Source organism: Antennarius striatus, chromosome 20 (genome assembly GCF_040054535.1).
Source record: "Antennarius striatus isolate MH-2024 chromosome 20, ASM4005453v1, whole genome shotgun sequence".
Lineage (NCBI taxonomy): Eukaryota > Metazoa > Chordata > Actinopteri > Lophiiformes > Antennariidae > Antennarius > Antennarius striatus.
Genome location: NC_090795.1, coordinates 4,946,526 through 4,965,280, shown reverse-complemented (window position 1 = coordinate 4,965,280; position 18,755 = coordinate 4,946,526). Strand labels below are relative to the sequence as shown.

General features: G+C 42.2%; 1 protein-coding gene across 1 annotated transcript in view; it reads left to right on the top strand.

The window, feature by feature from the left end:
* Positions 1 to 1,379: 1,379 nt before the first annotated feature.
* The window catches only part of plxdc2b (plexin domain containing 2b), a 71,004-nt gene continuing 53,628 nt past the window's right edge, over positions 1,380 to 18,755 (top strand). The window contains exon 1 of the mRNA XM_068304047.1: positions 1,380 to 1,708. Coding sequence (XP_068160148.1) covers positions 1,615 to 1,708 — 94 coding nt within the window. The 5' untranslated portion in view covers positions 1,380 to 1,614. The remainder of the gene's footprint in view (positions 1,709 to 18,755) is intronic.

Below are 18,755 nucleotides of genomic sequence, written 5' to 3'. Positions count from 1 at the left end.
ATACTTGAGAATATTTGTGGTCTGGGCTTTGGATTTTAATGACTTTTATTAACTTTTTAACCACTAAAAAACTTTGAAAGGCCTTTTAGCACAAAGGTAAACACTTAAAATGTTCAATACGCACACACTACAGCCAAGTGCATCATAAAATTGGTCCTTTATGCAAAAGTTTCCTGTTAAAGTTTTCCATGAGTTGTGGTGGGGCTCCTGAATTCCCATCGGGTGTCTTAATTGGTGCAAGCATGTGGTCCAACTTATCCTTTAAATGAGCATTTTTAAAAAAAAGTACGGCGAGTCGTCCAGTGCTGAAGGAGCTGCCTCAGAAACGAGACATTTCATCCCTCCCTTCTTCTCTGGTATGTCTACTGAGAAAAAAAAAGAAAAGGTCATACCGTCTTTACGTTTGGGTTTTGGCATTTGTCACATCATTAGAAACACAGATCTTATATATGAGCTTTCAGAAATCCAATCCCTCCATGAATTGTCCTGTCCAGGAGACCTGAGGTCCTCGTTAAGAACTTTATCATTTCTCATAATTCTAAGAGATCAGCTCATAAGCATGTGCTTGAGAATTATGCAGCAGAAAACCTCATTTTGTATTTGTTGTAAAAAGAGTTAAATATAATTGATTTCATATGTGTAATTGTTGCTGGCAGTGCTATTTATGTAGCTCAGCTGCAGCCAAATCACTAACAAGTCTGTCCGGATGATCCCAGAGAGATGGAAAGTCTCTCTGGGATCCAAATGATCCTAAGAAAAAATATATAAAGGCTAATAATAACAAGACTTCCTGCTAATTGTCCCAAAGTATGGCGAAAGAAAACAAGACAATTTGGTGGACTGTGTTAGTATGATCCAACTTCAAACTGAAGGGGGCGCTTTAACAGTTTGATCACCTGTTGGATGGATGGATAGATGGATGGATGGATGGATGGATGGATGGATGGATGGATGGATGGATGGATGGATGGATGGATGGATGGATGGATGGATGGATGGATGGATGGATGGATGGATGGATGGATGGATGGATGGATAGATAGATAGATAGATAGATAGATAGATAGATAGATAGATAGATAGATAGATAGATAGATAGATAGATAGATAGATAGATAGATAGATAGATAATGACGGATAGATAGATAAATAATGACAGACAGACAGACAGACAGACAGAGTGTCTACCCTGCACTCCCCAACCATCAATCAGAAGACGAGGAGCCATTGGCTCGTAGGAGCTGATGACGAAGGGAGCGCACCGTCTACTCCAGGAGCGCGTCAGCTCGCTCCCTCATCCACCCACACGCTGCACCTCCGTCCGGTGGCAGGAGACCGGGGTGTCAGGCCGGGGTTCACGTTAAAGCAGAGAACTTTTCCGTCTCTGCTGTTGCTGTTTTGGTCTATGCCGGAGGAGGAAACCTGTTCAGACGAGCGCGTTTTCTTCCCCCCGGAGCGCGCAGTGTGGCGCACGCTGGAACACAAAACCGCGGAGTGCAGCGCAGGAAGGTTTTTAAAAGCAGCGGGAGAGTCTGCGGCGTCTGACGGGGGACCCCTCTGAAAATAAACCACTGGGATATTTAGAAGACGTCTGCGGGGATCACTTCTTTGGATATGGCGGGCGTGAAGACGTTCCACCTTCTCGTTGGAGTTGTTTTAGTTTTGCGGTGTTTGGGGAATGCCCAGGGAGAGATCCGCGCCAGCGACGGTAAGAGCCTTCACCTTCAGCAGTAGGTAGACCTGTTCAAGGAGTTCAAGTCATAAAACGTGCACAGCTGTCACACACAGAGGGGTTTGTGTTTGAAATGACTTTGTGTGAATTAACATCGATTTTTCTCTCTAATTTTCCAACGAAAATTAGAAAATTGATTCTAATTCTCAAGAAATAGATGAGAGAGACAACCTGGATGCTGTTTCTCTTTAATCATCTTATATTTTAGGAATCATCTTTATGGATGAGGCTGTCATGACCCACTAACTTCATTTTTCTGTGTCAACAGCCCACTTGTTTTATTGTAATTAGGGTCTTTCCATAACTTTTGGTTAATAGGCTTTTCTTTTTCATCTTTGCTCATGCAAATCCTGCAGACTGCATTCATTATTCCATTATTCCCTACATTAAACAGTATTCAGTGCAGATATGCAAATTTCAAACCAGCCTTCTCTTGTTGTATGTTTTTGTTCATTTCCACATGAATCTTTTCTCTCTGTTTGGACCCATCCTCTGCAACCTGTAACAGACTTGAGATCAGTTACTTCTGGGTCCCTTTGTATTGTGCAGGTGCATTCTATGTAGAACCCCCGCAGAGCCAATGCCAGACTCTTAACACTCTTGATTGTAAAGCGCAGATCAGAAATGGAGGAAGAGGAGGAGGAGGACTCCCTTGTGAACAATATCTCTGCCATAAAGCCACAGCATGTGCACCTTAAGTCTACTAATCTCAAATGTAGTCCATCCCACATGCTGCACACACACACACACACACACACACACACACACACACACGCACACACACTCAGACAGAGCAATAAGTTCATGCCAACATTAGTTCGAATGCTTGTTTCCCAGGGCTTTTACTGCTAGCAAAGTATTTTCATCACGTATCAGATAGTAATGTCTGGCTGCTGACAGTCGCTGTAAATGAAACCCGTATGTGTATGTGTGTGTGTGTGTGTGTGTGTGTGTGTGTGTGTGTGTGTGTGTGACCACAGACTAACTGGAATGTACATGACTGTTTTGAAAGGGATGGTATCAGCTGTGTGTATGCACATACACACACACACACACACACACACACTTTTTTTTCCAGTTTCACACATTCACACTCAGTGAATCCAACCAATCTGCTGGACTACTGCACGCTGCTCATTTCACATTTCACACAACTTTCATAGTTGGACACAGCAGCTTGTCTTCCCTCACACATCGTGGACTTTCACGGACGAGTGACCACAATGATGCTCGCGCTGGAGGTCGAAGATTAAGGATCACTTTTAAACACAAACACCCATAAACAAAATAAACCTTTTCCCTCCCGGAGAACATTGCTGCTGCAGCACCAGCTGGACGCTTTTAGCATGTAGGACAGTATTTTTAGACATATGGGTGAGGTGCTTCCCTTGTCAGAGGCTGTAAAAAGCGACCCCTGTCTCTCTTTCATCATGAGAGGATTCTCAAAACAGAAACTCAAAGGAAGTCTCCAGCAGAGCCTGAGATTTGGGTTTTCATGTCCCTCCTTAATTGCATTTATTAGTTGTTTGAGCTGTGGAGAACATCTGGGTGGAATTACACATCCTGTGACCTGAGTGCATCCTTTTTTCTCCTTATTAAGCTTCCAACCTGTGATGTTCACCCGTTGATGCTCTCACCGGTTGTACACCATCAGAAATGAGACTAGTTTGGGGGTTAATCTGCTCCGGCGCCTCTCTTGGAGTGGAAAAAAGAGTTCCATGAGGATCTGGAGTGAGTCTGTGGAAGCAGGAGAGTGGGAGAGAGAAAATTGTGCCCCCTCTGTAAAAATGTGGTCTATTTTAAAAGCTTGCGCTGAGGGCTGTTAACGTGCTAAGATTGTGGTCGTACGTGGAATTTCATTCGTCGCGGATGCATGCTCTGAGCTATTTCTTTGCAGGGGGAGGGAGGTTGATAGAGGGTTAATCTGCTCACAGGCAGCCATGTGAACGTCTCCACCTCCAACGCGCCGCTCCTCATCAATCACACTGCCAGAAGCTGCCTCTGCAATCATACAAACACACTCAGAGGCACACAGGATTGGGAGAAACATGCAGACCGACTGTCACAGGGAGACATGGGCTCTGATAGCTGGCAACACTTTGAATGTGGTTCTGTTTGCAAAATACTTCTGTTCCTTAACCCCTCTTTAGTCAGGGCGTCTTTCCTCTCCTCAACACAACAGGTGTTTGCAGAGAGAAAAAAAAACAACTAAATATCTACGCAAATGTGTCGTAACTCTTCTGTTACACAAGTCATGAGTGGGAATTCTGGAAGACGCTGATATCACTCAGAGCGCTTTTAGAAGAATTCTACTGCAGAAAACGTCAAATCCACGCGGAGCGATAACGAGACTGGAACGTTCCTCAAATTAAAGCAACAACAACAAACTTCCTCATTCTGTTGATGCGGGGCTGGAACGGATCTCAGTTAATTACATCACTCCATTGCAGTTGTTTTTTTTTGGAGTGAGCAAATGGAAGTATTGCAATCGACACACATCTGGGAGATTTAAAAAAAGCAGCTAGTTGAAGTTAATATTTGACAAAAAGTCAAAGAAAGGTATTGAAAATGTTTTTAAATGAGGGAGATGTCCCGAGGCCTGCTAGCGGGATAAATCCTGTTTTTGCCTTAATTTAGCACTTATATAATGACACCTGACATGTATTCTGTTGCTTGTTGGGCACCAGCATCCTCTCTAAACTGACAGTATGTTCGGCTGCTGTTGGGATGTTCAGTGTAAATAAAGTAATGCGGGCTAGAGAAGGGACTTTGTTGCAGTGCTATTTTGCAAAATCGCATATGACGCAAATTCCGCATTGTTGCAGCAATGATTTGCCATCAGGTAAGACAAAATGTCTTGTGCAAGCAGAAAAAGAAGTGATTCAATTAATGTAAAATAGAAATGGTTATTATTTTAGCTGTGTTGTTTTATCCTTATCTGCTGGAGTTTCTGCATCTGCAGCCCCGAGCGAGGAACAAACATTCAGAGCAAAATGAAAACTGAATCAAGAAGAAGTAACCCTGCTGCTTTATGTGTAATATCATACAATATACTGTAAGTGACACTTTTATTTCTTTCGAAACAAAATATTTGACAAAGGATTTGAAGGATTCAGACTCGACACATGGATTCTGAACTGTTTTCAGATTCGGTACAATCTGCTATCACACCCTTCCTTCTTTTCAGACTTAAGCTGCCGTGATCGCTCTCCTCTCTTTTGTTGGGCTTGAGGGATGTTTCCTGGCATAAGCTGTGTGCACAGAGAGAAATGGGAGGTCCAGCTAAGTCTACTTTAGTGAATAGATTGTAAGGCCTTCTTGGAATCTCAGCCACCCCACCAACCCCCCCACTGTCCCTCCCTCTTTCTGACATTGCACATTTTGGAATGGATAGAATGAGCTTGCCTCTTTATTGGGCCTTTGAATGACCTGCTGAAAGAATCTGCCGTGAATGGATACGGGGAGGTGGGGTTGGGGGTTGGGGTGGTATGAGTGCAAGACAAGGAGGGGCAGATTAGGTTTATATGCTGCATGCAGCAGGTCATGCCATGCATGGTAGAGGCAGGGAGGAAGGGAGGTCGAGTTGTCGTCCCCCCCCCGTACCAGCAGCAGCACCGGGCTCCTGCATTAGTCACGCCGAGCGTCCTGCCCCTCATAGTCACACACAGTTCAATAAGCTTCAAGACAAAGAGCCAACAGGCCACTAGTTAATGGAACCCAACGCAGTTAAGCTCCTCTCCAGCTTCCCCTCTTTGTCTTTCATGTGGTACAAAAGGTCCTCCACTTCCAATTGTTGTCGTCCTCTGCCGGATCGAGTCCCGGAGAAATCGTGTCCTGGCATTTCTAGCTCTGCATGATTTGTTCGGTTCATTCAAATCAGCGCAATTATGGATCATGTCCTTCAAGCGAGCAAGAAAAGGTCAGGACCAGGAGTGCCGCAATGTTTAAAGCTGCCTTGTTATGATGTGATACGGATCTGAATGTCAGCTGTTCGGTGAGAGTTGACGGGCATTTTCCTTCCAGGATAAGCATCCTTCTTCTACAGAACCGCTGCCAGCAGACCGCAGCGTGCTCAGCAGTCAGCCCGTTATCTGCCCCTCCTGTTGACTCCTTCTGGATGATGCCAAAGGAGATGCGAGATGATCAGACAAGGAGCGGAATGAGAAAATGTTTTCAATTCAAGTGGGAGGAGTTGGATTATTCTTTACCCAAATGGGGAATGTTTGAGGAGATGACAAAAAATAAAAAACGCTAGGACATTAAGGAGCATTGTTCCCTTGGACCCGCTTCTGTTTTTCTATAAAATAAATCATCACCGAAACCCAAGAATCATTTTAGTGGAGTAGAGGAGGAAGAATTCTTAACAATTTTGGATCATTTTTCCATCTGTAACGCATTTAATCCCCTAAAGTGAATTTATCCACCCATGATGTAGTTCACAGAACATAAGAGCTGGCAGTTCATACAGGGGCAGAATTTCAAAAGCGCCTGAAATAGTCTTGAAATTGTCAGTGGGCTTGTTTTGTTTGTTGTCTGACACTGAGGGCACGTACAAACCAAGATAAACAGACGTGGTGGCGACCCGAACCCAGTCACAATCGGAATAGCTGCAGGGTCGAGTTGGAAAACGATAGAAAAGAAATGACTCAGGAGACGTTTCAATCCGACTACTTTCTTGTGAAAGAAACATAACATTGCAAACACAAATGCAATTGCCTGTGTTGGTGTAGTGTGCAATGTTAAAGAAGCCCTTAGAAGTCATCAAATCTAGCATGTTAATACCAGTCACATGCAGAACATCTGCAACGTGTTTCATCTTCATGCAAGGACTGCTGGACTCCTGGATCATGGGTATGAATGCCTTTATTTTGGGTGCATCTTTTGATCTTTGAGTGCCTCATTAGATCACAGTGGGCCTCAGAGAGGTTAAATCCTCGCACCTGTAACCCCAGCCTGGAATTAGATGAAGGCAAACTAGAGTTCAACCCTCAACTCGGTGAGTGCATAGCAGGAAATGGCTAGTTGCGAGCCGGTTGACAGCCAGTATAGTCCCTTCCTCGAACATGTAATGTCTGCACTAAAATGATATAAAGAGTCCCGATTTGTTGCACCCAGGAAAGAAAGCTGAATGAGGCAGCCGTACAAAAAGAAGCAAAGCGCTTTAACATGCATGGATATCGTGAAAGGAGCCGGAAGAGCATGCTGAAAGAAGATAAGGTGCCCGCCTGACAGAGGAGCCTGTCACCCCACCCCAAAGCAGGCTTCATATCCTGAACCCAGCAGGAGTGGTGGCTTGGCTTTGTCCCACAAAAGCCAGTGTCACTCATGGGGTTTCAGGCATGCTGCTACATGCCTTCGCCTATATATGCAACTGTGTGTGAAAGTTTCTCCCCGACTGTCAGTATCAGTCTGCCAGTTCCCTCACAATTCATTCAATTTCTTCCATTTATTCTTTCTTTTGGATCGTATTTTTAAAATCAGAATTAAATGAAGGCCAGGGACGAGTTTCAATGTTTTTCAGCTTGAAATTTGGCTCTTAGGGCTTTTGACTTGACTTGCTAACATCTTTATAGAATATTCATACCTGGTGGAAACAGGATTTGTTAAAATTGAAGCAGGGCCTCACACCAACTGCATTCTTTAAATATTACAGCTGCCAAATAGAAATTACTTTTTTCTCAACGTCTGAAATAAAAAATCATTGTTGAGCAAACTCTTGCAGGACTTCTGCCATCCTTGCCTTTGTTATGGTTGCAAAATGTGTGTTCATAGAGACCTTTAGAGTGCAGTGAGGGAAGCTCTGTTTAGTTGATCTAATCTGTACTTTGCCTCTTCACAAGATTTTAATCAAACTAGTTCTGTTTGATAAAAATCTTTTGTGAAAATGTTGAAATTCTCTTTTCAAAAAAATTCACATATCCTTTCGATTACATGTATTGGTCATGAGTCCTATCATCCAACACTAAAGTAAGAAAAACCCTAGATTTACCTTTTCAGCCAATTTACAGTAGTTTTTTTGTAATCCTGCTGAAATACAAACCAACAAACTGATGCTATTGAAAACTTGGCCTCCCTGGAAGAGGTAATAAAGTTCTCTTAATTTTGGTTTAGTCACAACTGAACTGTTTTGAGTTATAACTGATCCTCCTGTGACTCCTTTCCATGAGTTCTTGAAGGAAGCCTTACTCAGCAAAATGCAAAATGCATGCAATTCAGCCCCAACGTTAACTCAGATTGATCAGTTTATTGGTCTGTATATCATATTAACAGCATGCCTGCATGACGATCCATTAATTCCAGCTTTATAACATGATGGTGTTATTCCTTCCTCTAAATTACACCTGTTAAACCTGGCGTAACGCGCTGCGTTTGGCATGATTAATCTCCTCGTGCTGCACACACTTCAGTCAATTCAAGCCGTGTTTCGACTTATGCCAAGCGAGCCTTATGTGTTTTCCTTGCTGTAGGACCAACAGCACTGCCTTTGTTACTCTGCCCGGAAAATGTCTCTTCATCCCCTGTCCAGACGTTTCTTCCCCCCCCCACCAAAGTCATTCTGACAAAGAACAAGTATGCCCTGCAGCCGCAGCGTTTCACCGGGCGAGTCACACTGCAAGACTTTTGACAGGATGGAGCTTTTTTGGGGGGCAAAAATAGATAGATTTATCGCCATAAGTGTATTTCTGCATGGGAAGGCGGGTAATATATTGTGACTTTGAGGACTGCATCAAAGCTGTCCCCCCCGTCAGTCACCTTAAATCCATAATCCATAGGGGACTGAAAAAATCATGACCATGCATAAACTGGTTATTGCTCTCAGGTGTCCTTCTGGTGACCATGTAATTGTTCTGTGTACTTTCAGTCACAGTTTGGTGAATGTAATGCTATTACTGAAACATTAAATTCCACAAAATTCAAACTGACAAATTTACCGGTCATGTAACCCCCCTCAGGAAATTAAACTGAGATGTTATATGTCACTGCAGGTATAGGAAAAAGAATGGTCAAAATTGTTCTATTTGTTTTGGCTCATTCTATCCTCAAAGGAGTGTCCATGATTCAATGCAGTTCTTGTAAAAGGCTGCGTATGTGAGTCTTTCTTCTGGCTCTGCAAGGCTTTGCTGTTCATCACTTGACCCGTCAAGATCCAAGACTGCCAGGAATGAGACAGCAATGGCCATTTTCCCAGAGACGCCTTCTGGAGGTCAGGGGGCTGTTTGGGTTGGGGCGTTCAGCTTCGGCCAAACTTGTTCCTGTTTGTCGCCGCTTCTTTTCTTCTAATTCTGCTTCTTTTACCTAATCAAAATTGATTGACTAAACACAAAAATGAGCTAAATCAAAAGCAAAAAAATCAAAACAAATGATTCTGGTAAATGAGGTTTAGTTGGTGCCAGGTGTTCCGGGGTCGCCAGCGTTTACTAGCTGCTCCTGGAGATCGAAACAGAGCCCGGAACAAAGGCTCGCTTTGAGTCTTTGTGGAGATGAATTACAAAGTGTAACAGCAGCATTTGTGTGTGTGTGTTTGCGTGTGCGTGCATGCGTGAGTGTGTACTGTATGACAGACAGAGGAAGTGGGTAACTAGAGACCCTGGAGTTGGAAACTCATACTTTGTCCTCCACAGACTGAGAGAGAGTTGACTTTATTGTCTTTTACAGCCTAGGAAGATCAAGCATCTCGATATGTGGAAGTTTGGATGTGGTGAAGTGTAAACATGCTACGATGAAGGAGGCAATAACACAGCAATAAATCAAAGTCAAAGTATTTGAGGAGGACTTGGCTCTGAGAGGAGTAACTTGGCCGGCGGGTAAGCCTTGGCCTGACTTCTTGCTGATATTTGTCATGAATAACTGGAAATGAATAAATCTTCTCGAGCCAAGTCTGTTCACGCATGTAGCGTTTTACGTTTTGTTTTTTTTAAGTTACTGTTCAATTTGCTGTGATGACCAAAACAAAGCCAGGCAAATATGAGCATCGACCCCTGTCATCTCTCCTCCAAGTACGGCAGCTCTGAATGGTCATTTTGTACAAAGTTCATGAAGATTTGCTACAACAGTGATCCAAAGTACCATTTTGCTAAGAAAGCAACTCCCCAAGCAAACAAGGTGTCTATCATGACACTTTAGAAGTGTGAGCGGCATTTTCAAATTATTTGGTTACCTCTCACTAATTCTAGAGGCATTTTAAATTTCCTGTTCGTGGCTCACACAAATTTGCTTGCGGAACCTTCAGCGTTTTGCATAAACCTCACACCGCCTCTTTGCTGTCGACTAAAATACAGTCGATAGTGAATCAGCGTGTCTATAAATGTTGCGCACCAGAACAGGATGGGGGGGTGTGATTTTTTTATTTTTTTTTGATGATGTGTTATAAGTATGTGTGATCCACAACTGGGGGGTTTAAAGAGCAATGAGCAGCACGGAAGAAGTTCTGTCGGAAATGTCTTCAAACTGGGGAGACAGCCTGAGGTGAGGACGTTTCTTACAGTCTTTACACTGAATGGGGGGTCTTGCTCGCTGCACTCTTGCTAATCTTTATTTAAAAAAACCCATCCTGTCCTCCTAACCAGCTGATCCAATCCTTTTATACAGATTTAATGGTGCTACTTCCTCTGCTCACTGGTGGAACATCCATAACTCCTCATAACGACTTTTATCTTTTACTCAAAGAGCTCACTAAAGGGGCAACAGTCTACACTAGTGTTTAAAAGGTGTTCAGTCCGATGGGTCTTTTGCCTCATCCCTGAGCATACTAATTGTTTCCTGAGCAGCAACATGTGCTAAAATTCTACATCACATCCGTTTCAGATTGCTTTCAACATCCCATCCAAACACTAGGATGAATCATGTTTGTTGTGGAGGTAATTAATCGTGTTTGTGACCATTAAAAAGGCGTGTATGCCAGAGCTCCTCTGTCAGGTGGTTAGAGGAGCCCCGGCACTTAATGGACACTCGCTTAAAGGTCTTTGTTTCTGCTGCCCAGAATCCTCTAATTAAAAGGCGAGTAAATTTGTGTGTGCAGTGTAATTATGAACGCGTCATTTGCATCGGTGAACAAACGGGAGTGAATGCTCTCGTCTCTCTTCTCGTGGGGTGGAAGGTGAATGATAACAAGGTTGAACCATCAGTGTGTGTGTGAGGGAGAATAACAGATGGATGTTGACTGAAAGATCATGAAATTTCAGGAGTTGTCAACAAATTGGTAAAACAGAACAATTCAGCATTGGTGGGGGCTAATATTTCAATAGTGCACCACAGCAACCAAAAAACAATTGATTAAATGTCGGGCTTGCTCTCCCTTTACGTTCCTGGCTTGAAAATGTTCAAGCTGTCATTACACTGTGCATCACCACAACTCATACCTGCTTGCTACCAACCAACCCAGCTTTATTACCACGTACTTATTGAAGGCGTCAATAAAGAGTTGTTGTGGTGATGAGATTTGATATCTGAGACGCAGTACATTCTCTTATGTTTGTACTGGGTTTGATAAAATGAAAGATCTTTGCTTCAGTGTCAAATACGAAATGCCCTTTCTCTGGAGAGGAGCTGCCGATGTCTGCCATGTAAATACACCAATCTACAAGGAGTGACAGCTGAAAATGAGAGGTGGGGATATGAATATAAATGAGTCATTTAATGTCCTTTTCTCGCCACCAGCCTGCACCAAATGGCTGGTAGATGTATTAGTTTTCTTTTGAAGGCGCGCATCCACTCAGACCATCAATAATCTACAGTTTCCTTGCTGCTGCAAAGCCAATTGGGATTTTTGTGACATAGCGTGATTTTTAATGTGATCTTCAAAGTCACATAGCTTATTCCTGCAAATGGAGCAAATTCAATTTTAAGTGCTGTTAAATATCACATGGTGCTGATGGCCCAAACAGAGTTATGTCTGTTAAATCAGGGACATGTTTTGTAATATTAAATGCTATGAATATCAAGGACTTGATATTTATCATGTCGAAGAACCAAGTGTGAAAATAATGTCTTTATAAGTGACATCTCTTCCCTTGAGCAAAACAGAATCAACCTTTTCCTCATCGGTGGAGAGGATAAGCTCAGATCACAGGAGGATATCGGTTCAGATTTCATACTGACATGTTATATTTGCACATCTTTGCAAACATTTCAGACTGAATGGGTGGATTGAAGAGTTTTGGTCCCAAAGTGTGTCCCAGTGTGCGTGCATTTGAGTGTTTCAATCCTGCCTTTGCCTGGGGTCAGCAGACGGCAGCAGCAGCTAATGACTGTATTATGTGCAACAGATGGGATGTTTTGAGATCAATCCTCAACACAGGGATAAAGATGAAGGTCAGGTATCTAAAATCAGGATGAATTCAAGTTCATTTTCACCAATAAACAATGTAGGAGATTTTTCTGTCACTTTTCTGCAGGACTTGTGCCTTGTCATATTAGTGTTGTCCAGGGCTTGTGCATTCTTGTTTCCAGCTGGCGACATTGGCACATTTATTAGAGCAACATCTGCTTGAGTTCACACTAAAATATTTTGCAAATTCACTCCATGTTAACAGCTGTGCCCATCTGTGATTTGAGCACTTTATATGTTACAGCAGCATGTTTCTGAAGTAGAAGAGCCAAGGCACTAGACCAGCCTGCCGGCGGTCCAGACCCGTTTTGCATTTAAAATGTGTGGCATATTATGAAATACGACAACAGAGGCCCCGAACTGCTGCACTGAAGTCTTATATCAAGTGAGAATGGGACAGAATTCACTTTGGAACTTCAATAATTAATGTTTCTTGCCAAACACTTACAACCAGGCCTGCTGGCTCCATTTTACTGAGCATAATGCAAAACAACACTAAAAATCCTCTATCTGCAGGTGGGGATCAGCATAGATTGTTATTTATTCAATAATAGTGGGCTTGTTGTTTATTTCCTTTTGTTTCTAAACCTGAGCATTATTAAGATTTAATTTTGAATCTGTGGACAAAAGATTAACCGACTGAGTTTTCTGCTGCAGATTCAGTTCATTCTTGGAGTCACTTTCAGGACTTTCTGCTTCATACTTTCTCGTTTCAAGGTAATGTGCCTTTGTCACAAGCGATTAGTAAAGCTAGAATAGTTTCTACGTGGTGGCAGGGCCGTCATCGACTGACTGGATGGTGTCTCACAGCTCTCTCCAGAGTCCTGGATGGTGGAGAAATGCATATTCCCTCATTCCCTCATTTAAATCATTGGTTTTTATTTTTGGGAATGGTTAAATATGAACAGGCACCTTCAGCCATGCCCTCCTCCACCTGAGTTTAGTTATGCAGCCTGTCTGTCAGCCCCCGGGTGCCCAGGGTAGCTAAAAGTCTGGAAATCAATACCACAATGAAAACACTGGGTTTGCATCCAAAAAAAATATGAATCAAAGTCATATTAAAGTCACATCGCCCACTGGACGTCTGATAGAACTTTAACCTAACTGATCATATTTTACTGAATATAGCAAAGTGGATGAGCAGTGGTATCCAAAAGTATGTGGACACACGATCTTTAAATCCACAGCTATACATGCTGCTTTAACAGCCTCCAGTCTTCTGGGAAGGGTTTTTGCAGCATTTTGAGTTGCAGAAATATATTCTTCATACACAGCAGCAACAAATGGTTTAATTATTGATTGTTTTGTTATTTATTTTGATGAATTGATTTCTGCTTTGATTTCTGCGCTTTAACTACAGAGACAGATCATCCAAAAACCACAAAATATCCATTTAAAATTAAATAAGTGAAAATTAATTATCTGCGCTTTATCATACAAAACTGTTGCTGATTAATTTCGCTGTTGACCGACTGATAGAATAATGGATTACGTTTTCAGCCATTCAATAACAATAGCATTACAGGAAGTCTGGCTTTACTTGCTAAGTTAGATTTAATGACGGCTATAAACAACTCGAAGGTGTGAATGATTACATTTCTCTTTGAGTTCTTTCTGTGATTAAAATTCAGACCTAGCCTGGGTGTATCCCTCCTCTCACTCAGCCCCCCTTTCAAAGATTAAACAGATAATGGGGGTTCATCCTGAAGATGTTGATGGTTGACGTTGGGACCTCAGCTAGACATCGCTGATAATTAAATGTAATTTTTGATTTGACCCTTAAGACCTGAAGATGTTTTACATTCAAGGAATTTCTCCTGTATTTCTTACTTGCTTCAATCACAAATCCATCCATCGACTCCAGAATGTCCAGAACAGAAACTGCCAGGAAGATGACATCACTTCTGTTCCAGCCTCTTTGCATTGGCCCCCAATTTGTTTTTGGATAGCTTTCAGGGTCTCTGTCCCAACTTGATCTCAGACCTTGCTGACACATATTTTGTTTGAGGTCTCGCTGTTTTTTTCAGGGCCCCCGGCTGAAGACTAGAAGAGACAGACCTTTTACCATCATGGCCCTGAAGTTCTGGAGCCATAAATCCCAGGAAATCTTGTAAATACCATCTTAAAACAAAATTTTATGGGAGAGCTTTTCCTGGTTTTACCTGATCATTTAATTTCCTTTCTAAGAGTGTCATTTGATTGCATCGTTGCTACCTTCATTTACGTTTTGCATCATCGTTTAGATTCTCCAGGTTCACACAAGCACAAAAAGTCTGTCTGCACACTTTTAGACATTTACAACATAACATGCACTCTAATGGATGTTGTGAAAGCTGAAAGAAAAGTGAGTCATAACAGGGAATCACTGTAGTATAATGGCGTGTCCCTTTTTCGTCAGCCCTATGACTTCTCTATTGCACAAAGAAAACACCCCAGTTGGAATCCCTGATTCATCGTCTCATTGGCTTCATTCATTTCTTCGGGCATGAAAGAGGTAAACACATTACCGCTGTGGCGCCGGCCTGCAGCCAAATAAAGCACTTGCCAACAGAGCCTTGATAAAGACCTCCAGGAGTAGGAAAATATAAATAAGGGTTCAGATCAATGAGCAAATGTTTGAATGTGCTCATCACCTTTCACCTTGATGCTTCAGATGAGTGTACGTTAAGAAGTTTTAGTAATGCTTTTAAATAGGGGCTGCAAATGCAATCCCAATAGAGATCAAATGATTTCAAAGGATGCTAAATTACAAAGAGAAATTCTTTTGGGAAAAAATGTATCTATTTAAATTTTCATGCGATCATGAAAAGGCCAGATGACTATATCTTTCTATAGGTCTTTGATTGGCAAGAACTTCCCTGTTTTTTTTTTATCTTGGTTTTTGCAGGAAGCAGCGAGATGCGTTGATAAAAACCTTGTTTAAAGAGAATGTCGGTGACAGAGAACAGCTTTAGGGGCACTGTTGTTAAGGTCACAGCTGACTCTGAGGATCTTCTTTCTGTATGCTTTTGTTTGGATTTGTTGAAACTCAAGGACTCACTAGATTTGAGCTTATCAGAAATTTTCAGTTTTATCATGAAAACTAACTTGGGTAAGATTGGTAAAATGTCTACTTGATATTTAATCAAGTATTGTTGATAATTGTTGATAATATGTGCAACTCACAATGTTTGGGACTCAACGGATTTGTGAATACAGATGAGTGTGTGTGCCAAATGTGTTCCCTACGTATTAAAATTTAGACTTCCTGTTTCCACCTGGGATTTATTGATTACAATCATGGAGATTTGCATTCAAAAATTACACTTAAAGTTGTTGGGGTGACTCAAAACAATGAAATGTTGGGTCTTGAACCCAAAACAAAGACTTAAATTACAATAAAATGCTTTTATGGTTTACTTGCGCTGCGGCCCCCCAGGTCATATATCTCAATCTAACACACATGCCGGTAGGTAAATCACTGCCTCTGCCCCCGGTGACGTGGGGATTTCGGTATATCACACCGGCAGTGTGTGACCTGTGGCAGATTTGTCGTGACGTGACAGACGCCACATCCGACTTGACACGAGGCTATGACCACTTTGACAGGAAGGTAATGAGAAGCCCCTTCTCCCCGACACCTCGGTGGCCCCATGTAGCAAAGGGATTGCGGAGTGATTGATGCGATAATATGACTGTGTCAGTCGGGGCATCTTTTTAGGCGGTGGTGCCTGTATGAGGATCTTGCAGGTCAAAGGTTATCTGCTGAAATTGTGGAGGAAGTAATCTGCGTGTCTAGAATGAGCTTCTCTGGAGATTCAGTAAATTCGAGGTGAAACTTTTGTCAATCTATTGCACATACCTCTGATTCATAAGCTTCCCCCCCATCATCCTTTCCCTTTTTTAATTCTGGCTCAGTGAAAGTCCTGGAATTCAGAGGCGAGGAGTGATGGGAATACCACGTGTGGATTGCACATCTGTATGAAAGGGAAAAAAAAACAGGTCTTGCCTTGTAAATCGGACAATGAACAGAGAGGAGGTGGGAAGAGGTCAGGGAGGGAATGCGAGGGCAGCCGTTTGAGGGACTACACCAGGGACGGATCTCACTGACTATGGGATCGAACAGCTGGAGAGACACCAGTTTCCATCCGGCCACCAGGAGCTCAGTCCGGATTCAGCTGCAGGAGTTGCTTTGGAACCCGAAACGACAGCAGCTTACTTTTTGATAACTTATTTGAGGTGATCTGAAGAGAAGTTATAGACTTACAGAGAATGTTGGTGAGATCAAAGTTCAGACTCTATCTTCTATAATGAGCTTGTTAACAGATTTAGATTTACTGTTTCTCAAATTTCAGCAATATCCCTTCACCTCCTTGGCATTCATTGGACTTTGACCTTCCCTTTGTTTTAGTGTGTCCTCCTTCACTCTCTTTCATAAACACAAACACATATCGTTAACATCAGCAGAACCCTCGCTCCCCAACCTCCACTGTTGTCAAGAAAAACATTTTTTAAGCGTTTCCAAATTTTGTGCAGATGTATTTTTTTCCCATCCTGATATTTCCATTGCTCGGCTTTTCCGCTCTTGCAGATGTGAAAACTTGTCCTGGACAGTTTCAGCTCTGTTGGGCAGGAATGTGTACATTTATTTTTATTGAAGAGCACAGGCACGTGGGTCTTTCTTTATGAATAAAGTGCATTTGCACGCATGTGTGTTGAAGTTTGGCATCTTGTCTGTGTTGAAGTTGCTGTGGGAAAGATGAGATCTGGGTTAAGGCCCAGGAGACAACTGGCATCCGTCCTGCTGGAGTGTCATTGAGCAAGAGTTCCAACTCATAATCTGCTGCTCTAACATGTGACCTCCCAGTGGAGGCTGACAACGGAAACTATTTCCTTTGGAGCTCAAATGTTCAGTTAGACTCGCTGATAAACTGACTACAATCTGGTGGTCAAAGATCACTGTCAACACAAAACATAAATAAGAATGTTTTTAGCCATAGCTCAAAAACTCATGAGATAAATACTTTAAAAATTTGCACTAGTAAGACAATGATAACAATTTACTTCCCAAAGAAAAAACTTGTGACATCACAACGTTCTATAAAGCAGTGATCCCAACCAAGGTTTGTAGGTTTGACTGCTCTATTAGAGAGCCTATTAGCTGATCTTTGCATATTATGCAAAGTGGACCGTGTGAACCACCTGTTGTGATGACCCAGTAAGACTCTTGGTATTTTCATTTAAACACAGCTTTCTTTTTTTCTGGCACTCTGAAACCCCTCTGGTGTTTCATTGTTGGCTCTATCTCACTTTTCAGAGAAGCTGTCCAGTGACATTTGTTTGTGGGCCATTTTAGCTTGGCTTAGTTTGCCGACTAACTTTTACAAAAAACACCTGCCACTGAGAAAATTGTAGAAGTGAGGCAAGGGTGGAAAAAGCACACAGCCGGAAGCCCAATTAAAGTACATATAATTCCAAACAACTTTTATTTTGTCTTCGTGGCCTGGTACCAAATTACCCATTGCGCGGTGCTGGTTCACAGCTGGTGATTGGGGACCACTGATTTAATACACTTTTTGGGCCATTATGTGACACCATAATTTAGGAGCCAGTGGAGAGACGGTGAGAATGTGTCACATTTGTTCTGAATTTCATGCTCATTTATTCCCCCTTACTACTCCCCAGTAATAATAAACTTCATGAGGAATAGGTGATGATGTCCACTTCACCAAGAACTAATACCCAACACCTTAATACAGTTGATGGACTCTATATTGATTCCCACACCATATATATTATATATACTGTACACACATTCCAGTTGACTAACAACAATGAACCACAATGATTCTAATTTTAAAACTGTAGCCTCAAATGTTTCAGAATCCTCTTAAAATGAAGAAATTGTGGACAATAGAATAAAAACCTGACTCTTTAAAAAGATTGGTTCCAAAATAGTGTAACAACCTCATGTGAGGGAATGTTTTAAAGCATTTCTGTTACTTTATGTCACACTGTCTTTTATGAAATTGGAATTTGTTTCAACATGATGAGTTATCTGTATAGAAAGTGTTGGTTTGTCAGACAGCATCCGCTTCAGAGAGCGTTGATATCTTCCAAGTTTGGTACCTGTAACCTCATCATTAGATGGTGGTTCAGTGTGTTGACAGTGCAGGTAATTTGGATGTCAGCCTGATGGCTATCTTGAAAGATGATAATTACAACACATGTTCACAAAACCTTCTGCATTTAATGACAGACATATTAGCAGAATTTTTAATATGCCCACTTGTTTGCAGAAATAATCCCTCTTCATTAAATAGAAATGGTTGTGAAATTGCTGATTGTCCAGAGGAAGTGAGGAAGTGAGAAGTTGATGAGCACGTATGCTGAATATATTCCAGTTTGACGTCAAGCTTTTTGGTCAAGGTCATTTTCTCCACTTCACAGTTCTGCATGGCCGTCTCCAACATGTTTCTGCAGGTTTCTGTCTGGGCAGTGACCCAGTTCCTCGGCTGCAGTGGTCGTAAACGCAGCCACTGTACTGCCCTTATTGACTCTGTAAATGAGCCCAGGGAGTCGTGTGCTGCTGTGGGACAGGTCTAAACAAACCCTACCCGGGTTGGTAATCTGCACCTTTAACCTGAAGAGGATATGTTGTCAAATACAATCCAAATCATCAAATCTGGCTTGTATTGCATCATTCCCAGCATGGGT